Source organism: Aulonocara stuartgranti (assembly GCF_965226115.1).
Source record: "Aulonocara stuartgranti genome assembly, chromosome: 19".
NCBI lineage: Eukaryota > Metazoa > Chordata > Actinopteri > Cichliformes > Cichlidae > Aulonocara > Aulonocara stuartgranti.
In genome coordinates, this window is record NC_138955.1 from 12626987 (window position 1) to 12644740 (window position 17754).

A 17754-nucleotide genomic window follows, 5' to 3' on the forward strand; every position below is an offset into this window, starting at 1 on the left:
TCCCAGACGAACTGATCCTTGATTTTATCTATATGTTTGGATTTACCTTGAATAGGGGACCACAAATTTGTTAAGTAGAAAAAAATAGATGGATGGAAAACAGAAGCTTCAAGTTACTGCTGATATATGTGCTTCTACAGTGGGGTGGACTCAGTTTTACACACACTTTATTTTCATTTACTTTTTTGTTAAATAAACAGTACCACAGTGTACTGTATCATGAGCAGTTGTTCATCTGGGATTTAATACTAAGACCTGGGAAGGACTAAATCCTAAATGACAGTGAGTTGTTCAGAAAGTTGTTTAAAAATTATGGAGCTGGAATGGGCATAAAGCACTGGCAATTTAATTTTTTTTTAAATTTTTATTTATTTATTTATTTGTAAAGTGCCATTACAGTTATTTTTTTCTATTAGACATTTTTGTTTTTTGCTCGGTCTCTGTGTGGCGTCCTGGTTTCCTGAATCCGAAATGGTCCTGAACGCATCTTGGGTTGGTGCTCCGTTTGGGGGCGCGGCGAGGAGGCGGATGTTGTTATTAGCTTCAGCGATGGATGAGAAAATGCAGTAGTCCTACACACATCTGGATGTTGTGAAGGTAGCAATCAGTCACATCTAAGTGTCTACAGTGTGTAAAACCATTCGGTTGTAGTCGGGCTCCCTCATCACCTTTTAATTGCTAATAAGTTAAGGACATTACTGGCATGTTCATGTGGCAGCTATCATGCTGTTGCTAGCTCGCTAACTTACTAGCTTAGCTTTCAATAACAGTTCAAGTAAATTCTGCTGAATAATAATAATCATAATTCGTAATAACATTTTTTATTACTTTGGTAGTGGGATGGTCAGCTCGTATTTAAGCTAGTTTTTGAGTCACGTTATTTTGCTTTTTTGCATACTTACCAGCTAACTGTACAACTAGAAACAGCTAGGCTAACAACACTCAAGGACCCAGGACTTTATTTAACCATAAGCTAGTTTAAAACAGCAATAAAGCTGTCGCTTGACATTTACTATAAAGTTTTTATTACCTTAGTGTGTTTGATAACATCATAATAAAATGTCATGCGACTGGTGGTAAACTTTTGCACAAAGTTAGCATGCTAACTAAAATTTCCAAGTACTTTGGTCATATGTGCATTTGAATTTTAAGTATTTATTTTGGCACAGCTTTGATGATAAAGTACCTTGTTGTGATGAGCTTGGGGAAACGTCAGTAGAAGATGTTCTCTGTGGTTTCTAAATTAGATGAGATCCTAACTGTGGCATGTAAACAAACTGACTTGACATGGAACTTCTTTAACTGCCCCCTGCCTGTTTTCAAGCATTGTAGCACAGCTGCCTGATCTGCTAACATAACTGTGCAGAAGTTCACGGGATATCTAACATTGTCCTCCTGGCTGCTCTTTAGAAAATTAGCAGCTCACTCATGCGTTTTATAAATGTGTTAAAAGATAGCCCTTCAAAGGTATTTTAAGGCACTTCAAGAGTATCCATTCTTACTGTCACTATTTTACTATTTCACCTGATCACTTCTTCTGTATGGTAAAAGTTGGAAAGTTGTGTTAATGGAAATTGTGCTGTAAAAGCGAAGAAAGTGAGATCGCATAATACTTCCTGATCATCAAACAAATTATAATATTATACAAAGATAACTCAAGTAAATACAAAATGTGATTTTTAAATGATGGTTTCATTTATTAAGGGGAAAAAGTTGTCCAAACCCAGTTGGTTTAGTGTGGAAAAAATAACCCACTCCGAATCATGAATTAACTATGATTAATCACATTTTTCAGAAAGCTGAGTTTAGTTTCATAAACCTGTTGAATCAAGAGGTAATTTAAATAGAATTTCTCTGATAAAGTGGGGTAGGCTAAAAAAAAATCTCAAAAAGGAATATATGATGCCATGATCTAAAGAAACAAAGTCAAATTCACTGGCATCTGACTGGAAAGGATTACAAAGCCATTTCTCTGCAATTGGGGCTCCAGTGAACCACTGTGAGAACCATTAGAAATCTGGAATAGTGGTGAACCTTCACAGGGGCAGTTGGGTTTCCAAAATTATTCCAAGAGCTCATCGACCACCATCCAGGAGGTGACAAAAGAACGAAGAACAACATTTAAAGAACTGCAGGCTTCACTCGCCTCAGTTAAGGTGTGGGATCATGATTTAACAATAAGATAGAAACTGGTCAAAATGGCTTACATGGAAGAGATCCACCGCTGATCTAAAACACCACAAAGGCTCATCTTACATTTGCTTATAGAAAATCATCCTGATGATCCCTGAGACTTTTGGGAAAATACTCTGTGGACTGATAAAATAAAAGTTGAACTGTTTGGAAGGTTTGGGTCCCGCTACATCTAATGTAAAACTACCACAATACTTCATAAAATGAACATCTTGGGAGCAAGCCAGCATGGTGGTGTTAGTGTGATGGTCTGGGGCTGCTTTGCTGCTTCAGGACCTGAACATGTAAGTGTGAAAAATATGCAAAAATAAAAAATAGAAAGTCAGGAAGTGGGCCAAATGCTTTTTAATTGAATTGTACCGTGTGTGTGTGAGTGTGAGACAAGGTTTGCCCTACTGTTTTTGTCTTTATCCACTCGTCACTCAAATATTCAACTTGTCATTGTTTGTAGAAAGGCTTGACTGCCAGTTTTTCCAGTTTCCAGGGTGGTAGTTTGTTTTTCCATACTAGTATTTTGTCGTTGTATTTAAACATTAATAGAGCTACTGCATATTTTCTCTCTTTTTCTGAATATTTTTTGGATCCCCAAATTCATAAACCAGCAGTATTTTGGGGATAAAGTAAAATCCTTCATGTGGTCACCTTCTTAAAAACAGGCAGTGTTGGTGTAGACCTTGACCAGCAGTTGACTTGTAGCCAGTGTTTATTCCTCCCCCTGTTTGTGAGTGTTGAACACGTCCAGACATCGCTCTGCCTTCTGGCCATAGAGCTGCTCTATCAGCAGACTGGAATTAGACTAGTGATCAGGTTGAACTTTGTTGGTATTTGGGCTGTGGTACCAAAGCATGTTGTTGAATAGTTAGGTGTGGTTGCTCAAAGAAAAAAAAGCTTTGAGTTCTTTTCATTTTGTTGGTTGACGTGTCACTTTTCTTCATACAGTATGGACACTATTACAGCCCATAATTAATTGTTCTTGTGAAATAAAACTCAGGTACATCCACCCAGGGAGGCGTCACATAAGTTAAACAACACTCTCTCTTTCCGCAGTAATGGGCTGAGATTCATCTGCGTTCGAAATGACGAGAGACAGAAAGTGCATCCTCTGTGAAACCGTCTATGTCTCCAAGCAGGTAACTGACCCAGAAATTTGATTTACACTATAAATATGTCGACACTTTAAAAACAAAGTAAATAATGATAAGTATTTGATCACCGTGGCATGTATCTACACTCTCAGGTGTGCAAGGTTCTGATTAAAGATACTTGTAGTTAGGTTTATTATACCTATTTTTAACCACCTATGAGATATGAGGGGCTTTTTACTGCCTGACTAAACTAAAACTACGTGTTTTGATGTGTTTCTCTGTACCTCGCCTTAAAAAATGTTTTATTATGAATATGTACTTGCAGGAGATGGATGAGCACACGAGAAGCATGCTCCACCACCGTGAGCTGGAGAACCTTAAAGGCCGGTGAGTTTTTTTCTTTCTTTATTTTGTTACATTTATTTAAAGATAAATTGAAACGTACGTAACAAAAAAAGGTGTTTGATTTCATTACATGACTCGTGACTTTCATGCAATACTGAAAAGGTTCAGGTTATTGCGTCCTGTTTAATACTGGCTTCACAAAAATACTGGCTTCACAAGACTTTTGCCCAGATTATTTAGGTCATGAGGCACGTGTGCACACGGGCACGTGTACACAGTAATCGAGCAAGTGGATATAGGGGCAGCTGTCTCAACTGTACCACATATATTTAGACACAATCTCTCCGGAACAACAGGCATGACCGTTAGAAGGCAACTGGCTATCTTGTGACTCGCATGTAGATTACTAAAAGCATGTGGCTCTGTCGCTGAGATGGAAGAATCTCTAGAGGAGCTAACTCTGTTTCAGTTACTGGAATTTCATGCTGTTGATGTGCAAAGATGAAATCTTATTGTGTTCATCACCTAAAGCTGAATATTAGTATTTTTTAAAGAAAAGAATGTGTGAAGATTTATTTGAAAAGCACCTGTGTAGGAATATGACGGCAACAATAAACTTAAATTTAGCTCCAGCTTGTTACAGTTTTTTTTTGTGAGGTTAAGCTAACCCACAGATTGCATTTTCAGCACTGTTTCTGCAGCTGACGAATAATACTTGAAAAAATATTGATTAGTTGTGTGCCAGCTGCACGAGAGGTCACAAAAAGGCAGCATGCCATGACACAGATTTGAAAAAGAAGTTGAGAAGGAGCCAGCAAAGTCACTGCCCCTATCAGAATCACAGGATGGCATACTTGGGAGAGGTTTTGAAGTGGAGGCTAGAAGCAGCTGCACACAGCTCCAGTTACACAGGCTGTGCATTGGATTGGTCGGTACAATCCACAGGACTGTGCTAATAACACATGCTGGCCTGAGAGGGGGCTGGGTCCTGGCTCATGGAACACAGAGTGAGGTCATATACAGACATTGCCTTCTGTAGAGTCTCAGAGCGCAGCGGACACCATCATGAGGGCGCACTAGGCTGCAGACGCCGGGCTACTCTCCCCTCCACGCGTCCCAGTGCTGCACTGCTTGGCTGGACATAAGCGGGACAGCTAGATTAGCATGCTGCCTGAGTCCAGCCTTGCTGCTCCTCTTCCTGCCCTCACCCTGCCACCCATGGCCTGCTGAAGAAAGGAGAACACGATCAGGATGATAACGATTATTTTTTATGAGATAAAATTCTAAGTTAGCGACCTCCTGATCTGTAACGGATAGAGAATTTGGACAAGTAATATTTTCAAGGATTGTAGAGTATTCTCCTTTCCTGATTTTATGAAGACTTTAAAGTAACAGAAAGTAGAGCCAGAATATATATTTGCGAGCTCTCCAGGCAGGAAAACCGAACCAGACAAGTTTAGCGCAATGCCCGAAGGAACGATTGAACGTCCGCTCTCTCCTTCCCTCCCCAGGGACTGCGGACATGAGTGCAGAGTCTGTAAGGTGAAGGTGGTGAGTCTGACTGATTATGCCAGCCACATTTCCAGCCCCATGCACAAGCAGAATGTGGAGGCTGCTGACCAGAAGCCTCCTGGGCTCGACCATGAAGAAGACTACTTCGATCAGGAATTGGTGGACTTGATTGAAAAGAGAAAAGAGAAGATCAGGTAAAAGAAAAATAGCTACTCGTTTGGTTTAAACACAAAATGTTGTCTAGGATTTTAAATCAAAAGTCTCCAGGAGAGTCACAGATGACTTTTATGAAGCTTTTATGATTTAAATAGTGATACCTTACAAGCTTGTGTATGTGTGTGTGTATATACACCATGTATAGTCACATTTTGCTCAGTGGTGCTCAGAGGCCTCTTTTAGCCACAGCTTCACATTATGCTGCAGCTGGAGTCGTATGTCAGGACTGAAGGCTATAAAAAAAGCATGACTGCACATACAGGGTTCAGACACAAGCAGTTTGATGCTTTTATTAAAGAGTAAAACACAAAAACCTTCACTTCAGCCCTTTTTTGTACTTTAATTTCTAAAATTCATGTTTTTTTAAGCCAAAACTAAAATGTCACACTAATTGCACTATTAGACTATTTCTTCAAATGAGTCTTTTCTATGCATATTTGGTATAATCCCCCAAAATACCTTATAATAATGTGTGATTGCTGATCCATATGAAGATATGTGAAGGAAAACGCTGTCAATTTGTCACATACCAGACATTTTCCCTCTGCTGGTTGGTGCATGTAATTGTCAGGAAGACTCTCTGAAATCATAATTTTATTAATGCGTTTTTAATTTAAAGCAAATGAATTGCTCTAATAATGACTTTCAGCGTCAAACAAACTTTTGAAATTATTATGGCAAACCTGTAGGTGGGATTATTTGCTTTTGATGTGAAGTCTAATAAAAAAAAAGTTAAAACAATCGAAATTTTCCATCCAAATTCACTCTTCTTCTTTAAGCTTGACAGTGTGTATTGTATCACCCACACAGAGCGGCAATCCTCCTCACGTATTTCTAAGTTTAGTTCTTTCTCTCATTTTGTGTTAATGCCTCATATATTATTACTTTTTGTTTTGAATGTTGCAAGTTGGATGTAAGGGCAGCTGTAAATATTTGCTTGTATTTCATTTATATTACTGTTATTTCCAGAAAAGAGAAGGAAGCTGCTGCTGCAAAGCTAGCAAAAGATGAAGAGGATAAAAGGAGAAAGGAGGCGTTTCAGCAGAGGTTAAAGGAAGCTAAAGAGCGTTACTCCTTGCAGCGTGGCTGGCAGCAGCCGGGACAGGGATTCGGTGGGTCTAGTCACCACAGGACTTGGTACAAAAGCAACCAGTATGACTCCAAAGCAGGGGAGATACAACCCTGGAACCAGAGGAAACAGGGGAAGAGCGCCACCTGGCATGCTCAGGAGCCCCCCAACTTAGAGAGGTGGGCATCTGGAGAGTTTGCTGGTAGAAGCTCAGATAGTCAGGAAGCTCGAAGCAACAAGACGTGGGGTCATTGTGCATTTCCTGGCAAAAATGAAAATCGATTTCCGTGGCTCAGCAACGGAGGCAGTAGAAATGGGCTCTATGGGCAAAACAATATTTCCCAGTACACTCAAAAGAACCGGCACATGAGCTTTTTGGAGGCTCCTCGTATGTATCCACCTCCCCCTGTCTCTTTGGCCCAGGCTGTGAATCAGTTTCAGAATACAGGTAATGACCAACCAGGTCAGGCCAGTGCTGGGCTACAGAAGGGGGATGGCCAACCAGCAGAATCTGATATTAATAGCAGTAAAAGCTCTAAGACTTTGGGCAGCAATCCGAAGATTGACAAATCCTGTCGCTGGTCACCCTATCCTGTGAAGGGTTTAGAGTCTGTGCCACATAAAGATACCGGTCCAAAATCATCTGAGGAATACCCAAGAGCCCCCAAACCTCAAAACAAAGCACTGGAAGCCACTGGTTTTAACAGCCAGTCACAATCTGAAAAGGAATCAAGTCTTTTGCCTTTAAGTAGACTGGAAGAAAAAGGGAGGCACAAAACAAACCCTGCAGTCAAACCTAGAGATGGGAGTAGCAGTAGAAGCAGCAGTTCACAGAGAGATGGCCACCAGAATTCAGTGTCTAATTGGTACAATCAGAATGCAAATAAGTCATTGCTAGATCGGAAAATGTCCTCAGCTCCTGGAATCAGCAGTGTGGCTCATCTCAGCAAGATCCCCAGTCAGGCTCAAGTGCAATCAAAACCAACTGGAATCCAGAGTGAAGTCAAGGCTTCACTGACTGGGTCCTTTCAATCACGGCAACAGAAGCTCCCAGAATCAGTTAAGCATGCCAAACAAATTGTGTTAGAAAAGAAGGGCTCTTTAAATACATTTGGTAATAACGTAAAAGTGGAAATGACACAGCACAGTGTCGAGGAGCCGCAAACGAATCAGGTACAGAGTCAGACTGGAGTGAACAAAGAGATCAGCTGCAGGCAGAATGCAGTAAAATCAGTGTTACCTGATCCAGTTGGGTCAGAAAAGCTTGCTTTGACATCTTCAGACAGCAGTCAGTTTCTCCAGTCACTGCAAGTTAGCACCTCTACTGTGGAGACCTCCAAGCTGGCAGAATCAGGCAGGGAATACGAGGAGAACAATAAGAAAGTGGAAAAGCAAAGCTGCTCAGTTGTTGCAGATGAGGCCATGCAGGTCAGTGAGGCAGGGCAGAGCTCAGAGAGTGACACCTCCAGAAGTGGTGACGCACAGACTCATGCATCAAGTCTGTCCAAACTTGACCTGCCTCCAGTTTTAAAACGTGACCTCACCAAACATATCAGCTCCAAGAGCAAAACAGTCGGCCACGAGCCCAACCTGAACATTGCCAGACGGGTGCGTAATGTGAACGAGTCGCGGAGAAGCGACACCGAAAAGGATTCAGGGCTCAAGCCAACTGTGCGGCAGCTCATCAGCTCCTCTGGGTCTCGGCGCAATGTTAACTGGGAACAGGTGTATCACGAGGTCAGGAAGAAACAAGACAAAGGAAAAGGCATGCCAAGGTGAAATTATAATCTCATCTTTAAATTTTTAAATACATTTTGATTTCGATTTGATTTCAGTTAATACAAGTTTATGTTCTGTCTTTCAGGTTTGGCATTGAGATGGTTTCATATGAGCAGGAGTACCAGAGCCAAGAGGAGGGTGACATACCGCTGCTGGAGGGTTTCCAGTGGGAGTCATTGATGGACGTCTCTTACCAGGGCCCCTCACGAAAACGCTCCTTATCAGAGAGTAGCCTCGCTCCTGCGTCCACGCACAACCTCTTTACATCCCATATATCAAAGGAAACCTCACAGAGAGAAAGCTTCAACTCAGAGCAGCAGGGATCTACAGTTAATCCAAATCGCAAGTCTTCTCTAGGAAATCAAGACTGTCAGTCTCAGCCAGAGGTTGGACAGATGCTCGTTCATCTCGAGGCCAAAGCTCAGAACCAGACAGCCCTCCAGCGGTCTGACTCAGTGCTCGGGGACAGCAGTTCAGGGACGGAGCAGTGCGATGGTCTGGGAACAGCAAAGAGGCGGAGAGCAGCCGGGGTGAGCTTAGGAAACGGTGTTCTCATTTTTATTTGTGTATTTGTTTTTTGAAAGGACAAGCAGAATATGTCATCGTGACTGCTTTCTTTCTTCTCTGTAGGACGCTCTGAGTACAGAGTCTTCATGCATAGAACATAATAGCAAAAGACAGAAGGTCAAATCGAAAAGAGGTTAGTAGGCTAAAAAAACCAAGAATCTCTGGGGTTATAATTCATTTTCCTGTCATGGTTTAGCTGCTTGTGTTTCACATCTGTGTTTTGGGCTTGCTGCAGAACGTTCGCACATTGACCAGCTGTTGGCAGTGTCTCTGCGGGAGGACGAGCTCAGTCGCTCCCTGCAGACTGTGGACACCAGCCTGATCCAGGCCCGGGCTGCGCTGGAGGCCGCCTACATGGAAGTGCAGCGTCTCATGGTGGTTAAACAGCAGGTCTGCACACAGCTGAACTCTATTATTCAAAAACTCTCTCTCCGCACAGTTACGTGCTTTTAGGTGTTTAGTGTCTAATGCCAACGCATTATAACAAAAAGGGCCTACACCTAAGGACTCACAGAGAGTTTGTGTTGGCAAGCATTTTGTTGTCTTGCCAGCTACTTCACATTAATATATAACCCCAAGTCTCACTATTTAAACGATGGTCTTGCGTTCCATGTGAATTTAATTTACTTCTAAAAGTTAGGGATTAACGTTAGGATTTATACTTTCTATGCAGTTTGTCTTTGAAGATAACATGTTCCCTGCCTAACCATTGTTTTGTATGGCTTTGTCTTTCACAGATGATTGTAGAGATGAGCACCTTAAGAAACAAGCGCATTGAGTTACTAAAAGGGATGCAAGGTAAAAACATGTGCAAAATACATTTGGTCACTTGTACCAAATGTCTATTACTACAAATTACTACACACTAGATTCAATTAAAAGCCAGTTCGTATTCTACTATAGTTAAAAATAAGTTTATTATATTTGTAGCAGTAATGGAACAAATATAGTTTACAGAAGAAGCTATGATTGGTGGAATAAGCTTTTTAATCATGGATTTCTTTTTATACAGGTACGATGGAGGAAGCACCTCAGATCAAACTGAAAGAAGAAAAGATGGATACATTTGAAACTGAGGCACACGTACCCTCCTCTGTCACACTTTCCTCTCTTGTGGAAACTGCTGTCCACAGTCCCAATCGTGCTGCAGAGTGTGGCTCTCCCCCCTCCTCCAGCCTTCCCTTGATGTCTGTAGCTATCAAGCAGGAGCCCCTGTCCCCTGTTCATATCAGCTCAGAGCCGGACCTTGCGGACGCTTTGACCAACTGTGCTCACAGCACCACCCCGGAGCTGCCGGTCACTCCTGCCAGAGCCTCCTCACCAGGTAACATTGCTTTTCCCAGACCCTAAAACAGCATCCCAGATCTTACATCTCATTGATCACTGTGATCAGTGATCTCTCTCACTGATCAATGAGCTCACCTAGATGTCTAAAAGACCAACAAAAAGTAAAAAGCGTTAAAAGGTTTTTATGTCACTAAACTAAACACAATACAAAAATCAGCTTTGCAAATATTTTACAAGCATTCTGGACACAGTGTGTTTATCATGAGAAATACTGCATGTGAATCTAATCTTTACAAGTTTTTACACATACTGTTTGGAAGAGTCCATCATGTGTTATTTGTATTACTTGAATAAAAGGATATTGTTACGTAGGAGATTTTACTAAATAAAGTAACAGACAATTTTGGGTTATTTGTGCTGCTTGTTGCAGATTTCGCCGTCAACTTCCAGGCTTCCCCTGAAAGACACCCTGAGCTGTACCCGTCGAACTTTAGAGAGCCTGCAGACTCCAAGGAGAAGTCGCTAACACTTATTGAGACAACGGAAAAAGCCATACAGACAGCAAGGAACAGTCTCACCTCTTTAGCTGACACAAAAAGCCCCCTTAAGCCTCTATTACCCATTAGAGACTGTGAGGTTAATGACTCTGCAGACATCCCATCCTTTAAATCCCCTTTAGCCCCCTCAATCCTTAATATCCCTGCCTCTCCATCAGAGCTGAGGACTGGAAAGCGCGTGAGGAAGCTGAAGAAGAGGAAGGCATTGAAGAAGGCTCAGGGGACAGAGCAGTTTGAAAGCAGTGACACTGAGATGGATGAAGAGGCCTCACGGCCGAGATGCCCCCGAACGCGTAGGAGACCTAGCGGAGGCTCTCAGGTCAGTACGTCCAGTCTCCCTACAGAAGACAGAGAGGGTGACATGAACATAGAGGGTGATAAGAAGCCACTCAAGATGCTGTTTCCAAGTGCCAAATTAGAGAAGGCAGAGCAGAAGTCCCCAGCAGAGCTTCCTCATGAGGCCACCGCTGATATTATGGTGAACTTGGATTCAGAGGAAAGCATGGAGGTCACTGTTGCCGGACAGCAGCCCCAAGTGAATGTTCAAGTTCAAATCCCCCCTCCAGCCCCAATCGCAGACTCCTCCAGTCCTGAGCCACGGAGCCTGGCCTGCAACGAGGTCTCCTCCACCAGTGACATGGATTTGTGTAAATCATCTGAGAGGTGAGTCGCTGTCGCAATTTCAGCTCAGTGTGAACTCATATGAGCAAAAATACTTGTTTCTACAGACTTAAAGACTTAAGTGGGATTTAAAAAAAGCTAATTGCAAAATACACTTTTTTCCTAAATTATAAGATGCACAACTGGGTTTCAGAAAGGTCAGATTTCATAAGAACAAACTTTTAGATTAAACTCTAACTTTTCTCTCAACAGTGACATGCCATTTGCCATCACTTTGCCCAAGAACTCATCAGGTACGTTCATCTCTGGAGAGCAGTCGCTATGATTAAAGTTGGGTCATACTTAACCAAACATAGTTTGTACTTGTATTGTTCACATTATAAGTGACAGAAATAGTTATGTTAGGAGTGAGATAGCCTTAAATACACATAAACGTACAAACAGTAGTAGTAATAGTAGTAAGTAGTAATATTTCTATGTTATGAATATCACACTCACCAAATAAAAATAGATTCCAGTGTGCCCAATTTACTTTTTATGGGCAAAGTATTCATAGAGGTGTTATCTGAGGGCATGCATGAGTATGCAGAGATAACTACTAGAAGACACACATACACAAATACGATGCTTTGTAAACTTTTTTTTTCTGTAAAGAACCACATAATTGGATCCATCTTTTGAATTAGAAATGTTAAAATGATCTGGACAGGCCCCTTATGAGTGGATGTACCTGCTGTAAGATCATTTATGTCAGTTTCCTCACTGTGTGTTTGATTTTTAAAAATTTTCCTTCATGTTTGTATTTTCCAGATGCATCATCTGACCATGGTGAAGATGAGATGCCCACTGACGGGCTGTTTGAGGGCCACCAGGAGGCGGTGAACGCCATGCACATCCACAACGGCCTGTTGTACACGTGCTCAGGAGATCGAACCGTCAAAGCCTTTGACTTGGTGGTGAGTTGTGAATGAAATAACTGCTGCTATTTGCCAGGATGTGCCTGAATATCTATTATGGAACAACGTTGCAACTTTGCTTTTCTTAAATTTTGTCGTAGAGTCATAAATGCGTTGGTACGTTCGAGGGTCACAGCTCCAAAGTGAGCTGCCTGTTGGTCTCAGCGGCTCCAAGCCTGCATCATCGCCTTTATTCTGGTTCCAGTGACCAGATCATACGCTGCTACAGCCTCAGGGTAAATCACAGGCCTTTTACTTAAACTGCCATATGTTAGTGTCACAGCAACATTGGATTATTGACACTCTGTATTTCGCTCTTGTCCACAGACACGGGAACTCGAGCAGCAGTTCTCTCTGTCTGATCGAGTCCTCTGCCTCCACAGCCGTTGGAAAACTTTGTATGCTGGTCTGGCGAATGGCACAGTGGTGACCTTTAACCTTAAGGTGAAAAATTAAGCACAAGCAGGAATGTCTCTAAAATAATGGCATTGGAAGCAATTAAGAAATAATGTGGAAACGGCCAATGTGTTGAGCTAAAAATGCTGCCACAGTGCTTGTACATTCTCCTATATGTGACAGAAAATGCAGCCCCATCAGTGTTAAATCACATACCTCGAGTAGTTTGCACATATTACTGACTTTAAGTGTGCCCTTAAATGAAAAGGTTTTGCAGCTACTTGTTTCTGCAATGATAGAAAGAAGAATCATCATCGTGAAGTGTGCTTCGCTCGATGTTCATTTTGCAATTGTTTGTTTAGACAAACAAGCAGATGGACGTGTTTGAGTGCCACGGGCCGCGGGCCGTGAGCTGTCTGGCCTCATCACAGGAGGGAGCCAGGAGGATCCTGCTGGTGGGCTCCTACGACAACACCATCAGTGTGAGAGACGCCAAGAACGGACTGCTGCTGCGCACTCTGGAGGGACACACCAAAACTGTGCTCTGCATGAAGGTAGATTACATCTGAGCTTCAACAAAGCAACTGCATTACTGCTGGAGTAAATTTCATGATATTCAAGACAACAATGACAGGATGGCATGTTATAAACCTTGATGTTTTGTACTGTTAAAAAATATAATACACAGATTATCTATGTTTGTATGCAAATTTGTGTCTTTTGTGAGTGTGTCTTCTCTTCTGCTGCTTTTTCCCAGGTGGTCAATGATCTGGTATTCAGTGGATCCAGTGATCAGTGTGTCTACGCACACAACATCCATGTGAGTCGCTGTTACAGTTTTGCGTCTTTAATTTCAGTTATTCACCATTTGAAAAAGAAGCCATGTGAAATGATTATTTTCTTACTTTGTCACAGACAGGTGAGCTTGTGCGGGTTTATAAGGGCCACAGTCATGCTGTTACAGTAGTGGCCATCCTGGGGAAAGTGATGGTGACCGCCTGCCTGGACAAACTGGTCCGTGTCTACGACCTGCAGGTTAGCATCGTCACACCATCTGTCTTTTAATAACATAAACTGCTCATGAATTTCTTTATTTATTTAATATTGACATGCCATTGCACAAGAAAATCTGAAAGCACGCTCTCTCCACAGACTCATGACCAACTGCAGGTCTACGGAGGACACAAGGACATGGTGATGTGCATGGCTATCCACAAGAACATGGTGAGACGTGCTATTTCAAGTGTTGTTTAGACACCAGTTATGACTTAATAACTCATCTATTTGGTTCTCATACAGAATATTTTTGAAAAACAAATTGTAAAGTGGGCAGCACGGTGGCACGGTGGTTAGCACTGTTGCCGCACAGCAAGAAGGTCCTGAGTTCAATTCCAACATCAGGCCGGGGTCTTTCTGTGTGGAGTTTGCATGTTCTCCCCGTGTTTGCGTGGGTTCCCTCCGGGTACTCCGGCTTCCTCCCACCGTCCAAAGACATGCAGCTTGTGGGGATAGGTTAATTGATTAATCCAAATTGCCACTAGGTGTGAATGTGCAAGTGAGTGCGAATGGTTGTCTGTCCCTGTGTGTTGGCCCTGCGACAGACTGGCGACCTGTCCAGGGTGTACCCTGCCTCTCGCCCTATGACAGCTGGGATAGGCTCCAGCGCCCCCCACGACCCTGAAAAGGATAAGCGGAAGCGAATGGATGGATGAATGAATGAATGAAAATTGTAAAGTTTCATTGCTGATATGAGGAATTTCTAAGCTTTAATGTTGTCACACACCTCTACTGGGTCCTAAGTGATGATTGAGAGCGATTGGCTTTCTACAAGACATCTCTTTTCATAAAATTGTCTGTGTTATATCTCAGAAGGCTAAATCCTAACTCTAATTTTGTGTGTTTCAGATCTACACGGGTTGCTATGATGGCAGCGTGCAGGCAGTGAAGCTGAACCTAATGCAAAACTACCGCTGCTGGGTAAGACGTGTCATGGAGCAATGCTGAGAAATTTATGGATAAGTTGTGTTCCAGTCCCGTCTTTTCCTTCTGAGCTTCTCATTTTGTTTGGTTATTGGCGTTTTGTGTTTCCAGTGGCATGGCTGTTCACTGGTCTTTGGGTTGATAGAGCATCTGCGGCAGCACCTGATCAACGACCACACCAGTGGCAACTTTCAGACGCTCAAGTGCCGCTGGAAAAACTGTGAAGCGTTTTTCTCTGCGCGCAACACCTCCAAGCAGGTATAAACACATTCAACAGAACTCAACACCCAACATTTTCTTTCTTTTTGGACAGATGCAGTCAAAGTCATTTGTTCTCCATAATGAGCCATTAATATTTTTTTTCTTATTGTTGCCCTGCTCTTCCTAATAACGTTGCTTAGTTCATTGAGGTATGCACAGCTTTCTTAAGGCTCCACCACAGCATTTCAGTGAGGTTGAGGTCTGGACTTTGACTGGATTGTTGCAAAACTCAGAAGAGTTAATGCTCAGCCCTGTGACTCCGCTCCACCACCGTGTTTGACAGTCGGTGTTTCAGCTGATATGCTGTGTTTGTTTTTCACCAAATGTGGTGCTATGCATTATGGGCAAACATCTGCACTTTGGTCTGGTCTGTCCAAAGTTAACATTGTTCAAGACGTCTTGTGGTTTGTTCAGATAAACATTTGAAAACCTTTCTTTTAGAGAGAATAGGCTTTCTCCTGGCAGTCCCTCCAAGCAACTGTCATGAACTTTAACCTATTACATGCTAACTAAGGCCGTAGACTCTGAAATGTAGCTGTTGGGTTTTTTCCAATTTCTGTAAGTATTGCACGATCTGACCTTGGGGTGTGTTTGCTCGGGCACCCAGTCATTCAAAAACACCTGAATGCTTCAGACCAGCAGACACACAAAGCATCAACTTTTATTAGAGGTGGTTTTATTTATTTATTTACAGATGATTAGTTAATTGGGTACATTTGATTAGCAGCACCTGGCTGCTGCTTACCCTCTTAATTCCCGTGGAAGCAGTAAGAGTGTACTTTGTGTTTTTTGCTTGACTGTGTGTACTGATACAATAAGGATACTTATATTAAACATAGCCCAAATTTCAAATCTTCATTTCGACATATATGCAGATCATCTTTATGGCCCAAAAGCTCTAAAATGCTCATGTCAAACAGGAAAAACTCCTGTCTGCTAGTAGCAGCCAATCAGTAGACAGATAGATTTAAAATAGCTTGTTTCAGTCAGACGGTGAAACACCAAGGCCCACTATAATATAAACTTTCAACTGCAAATCCAGCAAAGCTAATTTATGCTATTTTAATAAATATGGAGCTGAGCGACCATAAGAGGACCATAACAACCTGTCACGAATAAAGTGTAAAAACAAATCATGTCCTGTTAGAATCTATAAATGATTCTAAAGCAATACATAGCAGGAACTTCATATTTAATGAGTGATGCTGTGTAAATATGCATTTTAATATAACCTCCTATTATATAAACGCTTACATATGCTTTGGTTGAGTACATACAAGTTTTAGAAGCTGATTTAGAGGCTGTGACTTTGTGTGTTGCAGGGAATGCTGATGCACATGCAGAAACATGCTGAGGAGGACACTGAAGTGGAGCCTTAAAGCTTCTGGTGGGAATGCCGTTTCTCCCTGAGACTTCTCTCCTTTCTTGTAACCTTTACCCTAATGTTACCCTCCCATATTGGGAGGCACGCTCTTGGGACCCACTTACCCTTAGCAGCGCTCTCGTCGAGCCTGGCGAGTGGCGTCTGACAAGTCCATCCTTTATGTTGGAATCCAACCATAATACAGTTACAAAAAAGGAGGGTTGGTTGTGCTGTTATGTTTTTTTTAAACTTTCTACAAAACACACCTTCCCCTTTTTTAGTCTGACCATTACTTCTTCTTGTCAATGACCAAAGAAAGACAAAGAAACACGTGACTTTTGTTTATTGAAGAAACTTCAGCGTAGCCGGTATCTAAGGGAGTTGCCACGCTTTTCCGATGAAACGCCAACAAAAAGCAGTTATCGTCTTCCAGATTGGTTGGCTACAATATGGCATGGGTTAAGAGATGTTTTTATCGTTGTTGTGCAGTTGTTGCGTGTCACGTTGAGCAACCTGTAGTGTGTTTTCTTTTTTTTTTTTAAATTAAAGTTACCACTTATGACAATGAGCGATTTAAAGTTTTTGGAAATTCGTGGTGTTGTCTTTGAGGCTGCGTTTAACAGTGTGATTATTTGTTTTGAGGGAATTTAATTGAAGATTGATGTATTTAATGTTTGGTTTTTATTTTCTAAAAATAAAAAAACTCAAGTTCTTACAATCTCGTTGGGTCGTTTAGGATTACATTTATTTATTTGTTGTTGCTCAGTCAGGTGATTAGTGCGTTAATAGGGACTGTGTTGAAGGATTTGTCCTTTGAGAATTGACATTTGCTGTGAAAACAGAACCAAGATGTGAAGTATGTGTGCTAATCTGTGTGGATTATTTCCTCGTTGTTGTCGGCAGAGTGTTTAACCCTGTCCGGCGAACCTTGTTTTCCAAGCGTGAGTGTGAGGTGCTGTTTTTATGTCACATTCTTGTGGATTTATTTTGTATTTGGAGAATCAAGCAGAAGGCACCGGAGCTGTATTTGTTTTCCACAGTTGTCTAATAAAGTGTGGAGATAACGGATGTTTAGAGGAGGTGTTCGATGGAAGATTTCGAAGAGAAGATTTTGGATTCATCTCCCATGCCATACCTCAACCTCTTGAAAACAGGTGACTAAATCTTCTGTTAAAAGCCCAGCTGTTGCTCTCTTTGGCAGACTTGGTTTGAAGGTTGCAGCTCTCCGGGTTGCGTTATCTTTCTTTCTTTTTCTTCTTTCTTTTGAGGATTTGCCCTTAGCCGAGTTAACCTGACGTTCTCACTCGTTATTTATGATCGAGAAAAGCGTGCGCGTCACCTCTTACCTGGCATTCCTGAGTTTCTTCAAGTTTTTCTGTTGTTATCAAAGTTATGAGATGTTTTTTAAGAAAGAGAAAGTTAATAAAAATGTTTGCAACATCAGAAAAAATGCTGTATTTTTATGGTGTTTTCTTATTTCACTCAGTGTTTACTGAAATTTGCATATTTGTCACAGTTTCACAACTTAATTACTGGTAACGCAGTCAAATCAGTAACTACACATTTA

General features: G+C 41.8%; 1 protein-coding gene across 1 annotated transcript; it reads left to right on the forward strand.

The window, feature by feature from the left end:
• Positions 1 to 493: 493 nt before the first annotated feature.
• Positions 494 to 17631, forward strand: znf106a (zinc finger protein 106a). The gene is made up of 22 exons (XM_082516967.1): positions 494 to 597; positions 3241 to 3323; positions 3604 to 3665; positions 5135 to 5329; positions 6321 to 8195; positions 8285 to 8729; positions 8830 to 8899; positions 9002 to 9156; positions 9504 to 9564; positions 9779 to 10090; positions 10484 to 11273; positions 11484 to 11524; positions 12042 to 12187; positions 12289 to 12423; positions 12515 to 12631; positions 12946 to 13137; positions 13341 to 13403; positions 13499 to 13618; positions 13736 to 13807; positions 14489 to 14560; positions 14675 to 14821; positions 16147 to 17631. Exons 2-22 carry the CDS (start codon positions 3270 to 3272, stop codon positions 16201 to 16203), a joined length of 5181 nt encoding a protein of 1726 aa, XP_082373093.1. The 5' UTR covers positions 494 to 597; positions 3241 to 3269; the 3' UTR covers positions 16204 to 17631.
• The last annotated feature ends 123 nt before the right edge of the window (positions 17632 to 17754 follow it).